Source organism: Phaethon lepturus, unplaced genomic scaffold, assembly GCF_000687285.1.
Source record: "Phaethon lepturus isolate BGI_N335 unplaced genomic scaffold, ASM68728v1 scaffold52770, whole genome shotgun sequence".
Lineage (NCBI taxonomy): Eukaryota > Metazoa > Chordata > Aves > Phaethontiformes > Phaethontidae > Phaethon > Phaethon lepturus.
Window position 1 is genome coordinate 18,426 of NW_010515132.1, and position 9,454 is coordinate 27,879.

The window sequence follows — 9,454 nt, forward strand, 5'->3', positions numbered from 1 at the left end:
CTGTCACTACCACGGCGATGCCTAATAGCAAATATCACTATTTTTCAAGTTTGTTGCTTTGTTATCCAGAATACTGTCGAATCATTACAGAACACGCAGCTCGTGTTTCAGCACCGAAACATATCCTAAATGCTAAAGGAAAATTCCACATAAGTAAAAGCAGGGTTCAAATGGAAGAGGGTGCAGAGTGTGATTGTGTTGTTTAAGGCAAGAGAAGCATTCCCGATGCTGCAGTTAAGAGAGGTTCCCCGACACACTTCCATCAAGCTGCTCTCGCAAACCAAGCAACTGGGCTTTTTCCTTATGTTTTATGAAAGATGCAAACCAGGCAGACACAAAAAGAAAGCGAAGTGCATCTAAATCTTGAAGGCAACAGGGATCCTACAAATCTTATTTCTTTTCTCTGCTCACCCTAGGTCATGATACAACTGAATATAAAACCCAGCAAATGTTATTTTTGTATCAGGAGCAGCAAAGGAATCGTACTGTAAATTTGCCCTGATTCACCCATGCGAGGGACCAATTTGGCAGATCATCCATCTTGTTCACTGTACACTGTCAGGGATGGCACGAATTCCCTACATGATAAACAGATTTCTTCTCAGGTCTGTGTCCTTTAACCCACAGCAAGGTCAAAATTATGGCTGCCAAGCTAATAAACTGCACGGCGCTCGTTCAAGTTCCCTCTAATTTTGTCCCTTGTGCCAGCTTATACAAATCTTACTGAATAACTAGAGCAGCTGCGAATTTCCTATACAATTCCTCACCCGTGCACTGCAAACCACATGCGCACATGGAGCGCAGAAAAAATCCAAAATAAAAAACCCCACAACCACACAGGACTAAACAAAAGCATTTACTAATGCTTCTTTCTCCCTCTCCTTTCCCTGCCCAGCCTAATTATGTAAACAACAAAGGTAATCTATATTATCATCTATCACCGAAACGCTCTATGTTGCTCACATATTAGCTTATTTATATTTTATATCACACACCAAGAGCTTACTTGAATTTCATTTTTAAGACCAATCTGCTGCTTATTTACTCAGAAAGGTAGGATTATCTGAATCTAATTTTGGAAGGCAGTACAGATGACAAACTGCTTCCCCCCGCCCCCCGAAAGGCAGGTGTACACGGATTTCAGATGAGGCATTATGCGCATATACTACAAATAACTCAAAATATGTTCCCCATTCATTTTTAGCATTTTTCCCTTATGGAAAAACATTTTCAAGATCGCATAAATATTTGAGGAAAAGATCCATTATTTGGAAAAGTCAATTCAACAATCAAATAATGCAAACATTTCCCGTTAATCGACTTAAAAAATTAAATAGATGTTTAGAGTACAAGTGACTGCTGACAGAACAAAGGGGAAAATGGAATGTATTCACTATTACAGATTTAACTGTCAATCCATTTCGCATGTTTTATGAAATAATTTGTCTGTATTCATTCCTCTCAAGTTCCTCACAGGACAAAAAAACCAAATTCAGGACATCTGAAAAATGCATATTAATATTTCAAAAGCAGCAACTGAACATTTCCAATGGAAATAACACATTGAAAGCTTATTTCTTTAAAGTGTGTTCTGCTTTTTTAACCCCAGACTTCACTTTCACTGAAGAAAAGCACTAACTTAAGAGCGAACCGATTTCTTATGAGTGGACGAGTGATGTTCACCGAACATTTACATGTTTTAGTGAGGAAGAGATCATTTTGTCAACACAAGTGTAAAACTGCATTACAGTAGGCTGTGGGTATGCCATCATGCACAACCTGCAATCAACCCCGTGGGCACCGTTTATCGACGAAGTTAAAATTTAATAAATTCCAGATAAACTGTGCTATTCCAAAGGGGTGTTACATTTTGCTTTCCACCAGCCTGTATCCAGTTTAAAACCTGAAGCAAAAGCCCCAAGCCTTCAAAAATAAGGTGCTAGAAGGAAAGAGCTGGAGAGATGGAGAGCATCACCAGTGATGAGGTCACTGCAGAACCGAGGAGTTTTTCTAGTCTTTTCCAGAGAAGCGAGCCATGCCCCGTGCTTTGCAGAGGATGGGAGAAAGATCTCGAACAAAGAGGATCTCCCCAAACTAGCTTGGTTCAAAGATGATGTCCATCAGGTCCTGAGCATGTGACGAAGACGCATCAGTTTAACATGACAACTTTAAATGATCAGGAAACTGTCGACAAACATCATTAAACATTCAAATACACCATAAATAAGTGATCCAAATCTTCTAAAGCTGCAAGTATAACTGAGTCATGAAAGGGCAAAGGCTCTACCGTGCAATTTTATATTATTCATTCAGGATACGGGGTATAGGGAAGTTAGGCACTTCCAACCAATTTTTAAAAGCACATTCAAATCTGCAGCATAGAAAATAATAATCAAATGCAAATCAAGTACTAGGAAGTGATGTCTGCATGAATGGGCCAGCAATCTGAAATATTTGGCAAGTGCAATTGGCCTCCATTCATAGCTAAAACATGGACACAACTGAAACACCACCATTCGCAGTTGATGAAACAGCTGAGAGAGCTACGACCGTACAGTGAAGGAGAGCATTCAAGCCTCTGAAGGCAAATATGTCTTCATAAAGATAAATACATCTGATGCAGTTTGCGAACGCCAGAGCACCGGACTTGGGAACACACCAGTCCTGGCAGAACACACGGTCCTTATTCTTAAGTTAGGAAGTTCTTCAGTTTTGTTTTTTCCTATTACAGTACTAGAGAGGGATGCATAATCTAAAATGAAGATATATAAACGAATGGAAACAAAGTCAACATTATACAAATACCTGCTGTTTTCTTTCCAAATACTATTTTCCCAATATAAAATCGCTGCTTGAATGACCATCTTACCAACAAAACCCCAGACTGCCATCACAGCTTGCCCACTCCCCTCCCCACCCCTTAGCAGTTACCAGTTAAGAAACTAAACAAACTTTGCAAACAATTTAGCACACAGAACTAGGGTCTGTCTAAGCATTTTACAAAACTCATTGAGAACCGTAACAAACGGACCTTGCCTTAATTATGTGAACACAGAAAACCTTTTGTGGTCTTGCGTTCCTTAGCCCAATGGATGAAGCCAAGTCATACTTTGGTCCCATCCATCCTCTACACCTTCTCCAAAGCTTCTATCATGACGGTGCTTTGGAAAATGTGAGAAAGTCTGAAAACAGAGTTCCAGTCTCAGTTCATGGGTTAGGGCAGTTGTCCTGAACTTAACATTAGATTTTCTTATTCTTCTCCAGCTCCGTGCTGGGGTCAGGTCCCCAGTACTGGATCCTGGGTCCTGAACTGCTTAAACACTGGCTGTAGAACATTTTGGACTATGATTATCCCACCGGTGGCCTGCAAATTGCCTGGAAACTCTTCCCCCAACACAGTATCAGCCTGACACGTTCCTCTACGAGGTCTGATCACGTTCTACCACCGTAATGTGACAAAATCCCTATAGGGTGTAACGAACCGCAGGCTGCGCTGGGCTCCGCTCCTGCAGACCGGTGCACGCCCGAGGATCACCCGCTCCGCTCCACAAACTCAGCAGTCACAGACAGCAAATTATATTCTGCAGAACTGCTGGCACTGGTCAAGAAGGACCATTTTTGTGACGTACGGGACCTCTTCTGACCACGGGAAGTAATCGAACACGGCTCTCCATACAAAAGCAGCGGTATAGCTCAGATCCACCACACACTTCAGGACACCTCAGATGCAAAGACTTGCGGGCGACGCCTGCTACAACCTCCCCAGAAAATCATGGATGTTTACGTGACCTGACACCGGTCCCAGATGCATCCCCCTCAACAGAGGTATTTAGATGACGGAGCAGCGTTGAGACACGGATACGGTTTCACCAGTCCCAGAGGCATCACGCCGCTGTCTGCCAGCACGGGCAGATTCCTCCAGTGGAATTTCTTGTATGCACTTTGAGAGCTGGTTTGCCACTTTTGCTCAGATGCTGCCTCAACTCCTACAGTCGTGGCAGCAAACGGACTTTACATCCACTTGTAAATCAGAAACTCGAGAGCGGAGATTTGAACAAGAGCATCTGAATTCACAAGCATAGAACACAAGCTCAACGCACCGAGCCTCTCCTTCCAGCATACTCACCTGCCTGTGAAGAGCACTCTGTACTTCTGCGGCTCAGGGAGAATAAACTGCCCAACCTTTGCTGCTAACACAAGCTTAGCTAATAAGCTGCAAAAGGACTCATGGGGAACGAGGTACAAAACACGGCGAAGTTGGGGAATACCATGCAAAACACAGAAGGTATTCAGGGGCCTCTAAAAGGATTATGAAAAATATTATAAAGACAGCAGGCAGACAACAGCTGCCTTAAGTTTCAGAGCGAACTGGACTGAAAAAGCAGATCCACTATAAACTACAGAGATTTGTCTCTGAAAATTATCTGATCCGCTATTTAAATTTCAATACAGAGTCCTCTATCTGCAGTAATAATAACCTAAATTCCATTTAGTGTTCATTTGAGCAGTCAGGATAAAGTCATTTCTTATTATCTCCCCACTGTGTAAAAAACAGCTTGAAGGTAGGAAGTCAGCAAGCATTTTCACCAAAAAGTAATTATTGTAAGTGACATTTTTACTGCTGGCATGCCATAAGGCGAACTGCACATTTGGAAGGACAAGTTGCTAAAACAAAATGACAGGGTACTCTGTGACATTCCGACAAGAACCCAAACATGATTTAACCGGCGCTTGGTTTGATGTACCACTTCTCGTAACGTCCAAAGCTCGGGCTTCAGGTTCGTGCCAAACTAGTCAAATTCAAAGTTCCTTATCGAGGAACAGCGAGAACCGCCACGTCCTGCGCACGGCGGAGCGGGCAGGCAGCGAGGCATCCCGTGCTCTGCTCATCCCCGTTACGGCAAATTAGTGGGGAAGATGAAAGCAGACAAATGTGGACAGGAGATTTCTCTGCAACCTCTTAAAAAGAGCATTTGCTACTTCAGGGCCTGCATTTACCTCCTCGTGCAGATGAGTTAATGGACAACAGCAGACCTGGCAGGTTGCCCGAGATCAGAGTGTCTCATCCTGGGACTGGATTAGTTTCTGTTCTCCCCTGATGATTAGGCTGCCCATTCTATCCAATTTGTAGACCTAAAACCGGTGTACGTTGTCCTGAGAATGAGGACCTGATCACACAGCTGAGCGGTGGCAACATCCTCAGGACAACCGCGTTATTCTGCTTCCCAGGCTCGGAAAATTTCAGAGGGATTTTTTATTTTTTCTCCGACCTTCCAGCTGATTTTACCTTTAGCCCTGGCTGTCTTTGCAGAGTCTCCTAAAGCACCGTAACATCTCTCCTGGCTAACTGTGCTGCAGTGCAAGTTTGCACTACGTAGTAACTCTGATCAGCATTTGTGGAACTGCACTGCAATACATCCCTCTTTGACTAATTAAAAGAAAATACGCATGAAAGCTGAACGCTTTCTCCCAGGTAGTGGCTTTGGTGGATTTACTTTAAGTGAGTGAACCTTGCCTATTCACAATTTGCAAATTGATGCGGCTTATGAAAATATGATCCTCCCTCCAGTTATAAACTCCCCCAGTTATATGTAGGGAGGATACAAACCTCCCTACTGTGTGCGTATATAATGATGTAAAGTGTGTATAGGTACGTGCAGTTATAGTTGCAGGCACTTGCTATAGTTATGATTATAGATTTCCACTACAACCATGCAGATTTTGTTTCACAAACGTTCTAACTTTGGGGAAAATGTTATTTCGGGTCTTGGCTCAGAGGGAAATTTTATGTGGATGGGGCGAGGGATCAAAAGAAAACCCCTTTAGGGAAGCGTGCAGATGTGTGCGTGTCTGCACTGAAAGGGGAGCAAACCAGCTTCGGTTAACTCTGAAATCACTGGGGCAATACTAAAAATAAAAGTCCCCATTCTGCATATATGTTAGGTGACAGAAGCGCATGAAACTATCTGAACGATCAGGGTAAATGTTAGAAGTACTTGAAAGAACCTGCTTCTGAGTATTGTTAAAGGATTACAAGGTATTGCTGCAATTTTATGTTACATTTCTGATAATTGTATCAGCTTTGCACTTTATTAAGAAGTGTTTTCGGCCATTCTGGAAACCAGAAGGAGAAATCAGACGAAGTTCAGAAAAGAGCAAGTAAGATGGGAGCTGGCAATAGACTCACGAAGAGAGATTTTCAGCTGGACATTTGAAAGTACTTAGAGAAGTTGGGTGACCGTTTCTCCGTTCAATGAATGCACAACCACAACTGCCTCAGCCAGCCTTGGAAATCCCATTATTGTGCCCAAACCCACGTTAAGACTGTGACTTCTCATAGCCAAGAACTGGCAACACATCAGTTTAAGGCATTCCTGTCCTGGCTCCATCCTTTACCTCTGTTGTTGCCTGACACTGAACCACAATTGTGCTGTTCCAAGTGGTTGGGGGAACCAAAGCTGTGAACCAGATTTGAAAAATAGCTGCTGCCACACACCTGCAACACAGTACGGGTGTAAGGGATTAAGAACAGGAATCTGGATCTCTTTCCTGACCTGATTTGCATTGCAAGCCCATTAGCAAAAGGCTGTTTTTTCATGCCAGCCCCAGTGTCAGCATAATGAGGAAAGTCCTAGTGCAGCCTTCTGAGTTAAATGTTGCTCGCGGAACGACAACTGAAGAACACCCTGTGCCCAGGGCCATCCGACCAACTTTAAAACCAAGCAGAGGCATGTCTAGCTGCTGCGTGATCTATGTCTGCTCAGTCTGGATAGCGTGCGGTGAGGAACCAGGGCAGGGGATCGTCCTGCTCGGCTCACAAGCTTCGACCGGGTCAGATCTTCCTCCCTGTGCCTGCCTCTTAAGCCTTTGCCACGTGGAGTATGCCAGTGCCATCAGTTGGGTCTCACCCCTCTTTCTCTGGCCGCTGCAGGAAGGCATCACCGAATGCCCTGGCTGGTGAACGCTCTGCAGCCCTTCACACACGTCTCCTGAGCCCACACCCGGCATCGGCCAGAGCCTTATCACTCTTGGAGAGGCGTGCCGTGCCCCACCGACGCAAAATGCCTCAAGAGCTGAAAAGTTCTGTTCTGCACGATACATGCACCACGCTGCGCCTGGACGCGGGGAGGCAAATCCAGGTGCTGCTACAGGAGGAACGGCTAAGTGACAGAGCGCTGGACAACTGTAAGGCTGCATAAACCCGAATCATCAAACTTCTACTGAATTAGGAGGACTCTGGTACTTGGCTGTCCTCTGCGGCATGGATGGGCTCGGGTGGGGAGTACAGGTCACTATGAAAGGCACCCTGAACATCCAGGATGTCCAGAATCTTGTGCAGAAAGATACAACTGGAGTTAATCCATTACAATTAAAAGTTGCACTGAGATCTACTGGACTTTGGAATAGACACACCAATGCCTGACACAACCGCACCGCCTGATAAAACTTCCAAATAAACAGCATTAAGACACACTTTTGAAATGGGAAGCATGAGATTTCTACATAGCCAAGATTTTATGGGCTATTTTACAACAAATTAATTAAAAAAACCCCAAACAACTTAAGAATTCTTGTTAGCTGGTAGTAGAAACACACTCAGAAACATCAGAGCAATGCTCAGGTCAGGCCAACGCCCCAAATCCTCGCCCGGTCTCACTGGCCAAAAGCAGATGTCTACAGAAGAGGTGAACAAACACAGCAAGCACGGAGGGAGCATCTCCTCAAATGCCCCCCTCTCACACATAGCTTCTTGAGCCAGAAGTAGGGTCTTTGCACTGAAGAGTGTTGAATGATTTTTTTTTTGTTTTTACGTATCACCTTCAAACAATTAAAAAACCCTTTCTAAAAAGAAATCAGATTTTAATTTCTGACTTAGTCAGAAGTCAATATTTAGAAGTAACTGCTGGAAAATATCTTCAATAACCTTATTATTAAAACAGCTTGTGTGCAGAAGCTTTGTTAAGGACTTTCTGAATATTAAAACCAGTATGTCCTGAAAGCAATCAATCAAGATGCCACAACCCCACAGCTATATTCTTAGAATAATCAAAATAAATGGGTGCGCAATACCTTTTGGAAAATAGAGCGAGAGCTTTTAGAGGTTCTGCTGCAGTTTATGGTGTCTTTGTTGACTTGCTGACCTTGTGACTAGAGACTAACTTTAACGCGTTACCATGTTTATGATCGTTTGTTGTGCTCCTCTGTCGTAAGCCTGAGTGTGAAGGTATTTCTATGTCCTCCTTTGAGGTTTTAACCTCTTGTCTGCTCCAGACAAGAGCATGAGGCAGAATGCCTATGTGCGCTACCTTTAAATATATCTCCCCCCCGAACAATGCGGACATTCTTTTGCTACGGGCAAGATACAGCCGGGATGGATCCGAGGCTAACGACTGCCCGCCTTCCGCCGTAGAGAAGTCCTACCTAACATCCCCAGCACGGTGGGTTGTTCTTCGTCTTAGAAGAAAGCAGTCGGAGAGGAGCGACCCTGAACCCCGCCACACTAAATGCACTCCTCTTCGGGAGGAGCACTGGCTGAAGTACTGAAACAAAATGACATTTACATTGTATGCAACAATATTATAAAAGCTATTAAGGTACATTATTTTACACATCCTCATAATCTCTCCATACTGCTTTACTTAATTTGTGATAAAATTGTTGAGAAAGGGTACTTAATGTAGGACAGTCAGTAAAAGTAATTTATCATCTTCCCGCTTCGGTGCTCACGTTATCAGCGAACTCATTTTCTGCATTCATCATGCAATCAGCCTATTATTTGCATATTAATCAGGCAGTGGACCATGAAAGAGCCGCATCCCAGCCAAATGCTGCACTATCTCAGGAGGAACACTCAGTAATTATCATACATCAGTGTTATGATGTGGTAATTGATTATAACATCTTTCTGTTGCCCCTGGGGAGTCCCATTGCTAACCCAGCTTCAGGCATTCTGTGCAGATTTTTCTCTGGAAATTAAGAGAAACCATTGCTGTCCTTTTATTAGATTTTTTTTTTTTTACCTTTACAATAGACAGCGCTCTGAGCATTTCTAAGTTACTTTTGCTTTTTTAAATTTTTTTTTCCCTTTTAAATGAAACCTTCATTAGGAAAAAACCCACCTGCCTCAGATCAGAACAACTAAAAAAAAAACCCAAAGCAAAACAGTTGGGCTCGTTCTTCATCCTCTCTCTTTCAAGGTCTGGTGGCTTTTTAGGTGCTGGTATTGCTTACATAATACCAACACAACAAGATGTTGCAACTTCAATAGACAGTAATTGCAAAGTTCGCATAAAGGCAGTTAAACTGCTTTATTTAGGTGCCAAATGAGAGGCTAATTTTGGTCCTCTCGTAAAGGACAAATGAAACATCTGCCAGTTCAAACTTGCGCTATTTTTAGGACCCACGTTCCAGAGGGGTAAAAGAGAGAAACAAACATAAAACGCACCCGTAGCTA

The 9,454-nt window shown here is 43.4% G+C and overlaps 1 protein-coding gene across 1 annotated transcript in view; it reads right to left on the bottom strand.

The window, feature by feature from the left end:
* Positions 1–7,008, bottom strand: part of LOC104626957 (homeobox protein cut-like 1) — a 23,874-nt gene extending 16,866 nt beyond the window's left edge. The window contains exon 1 of the mRNA XM_010295012.1: positions 6,909–7,008. Within this exon, the coding sequence (XP_010293314.1) occupies positions 6,909–7,008 (100 nt within the window). The remainder of the gene's footprint in view (positions 1–6,908) is intronic.
* Between the last annotated feature and the right edge of the window lie 2,446 nt (positions 7,009–9,454).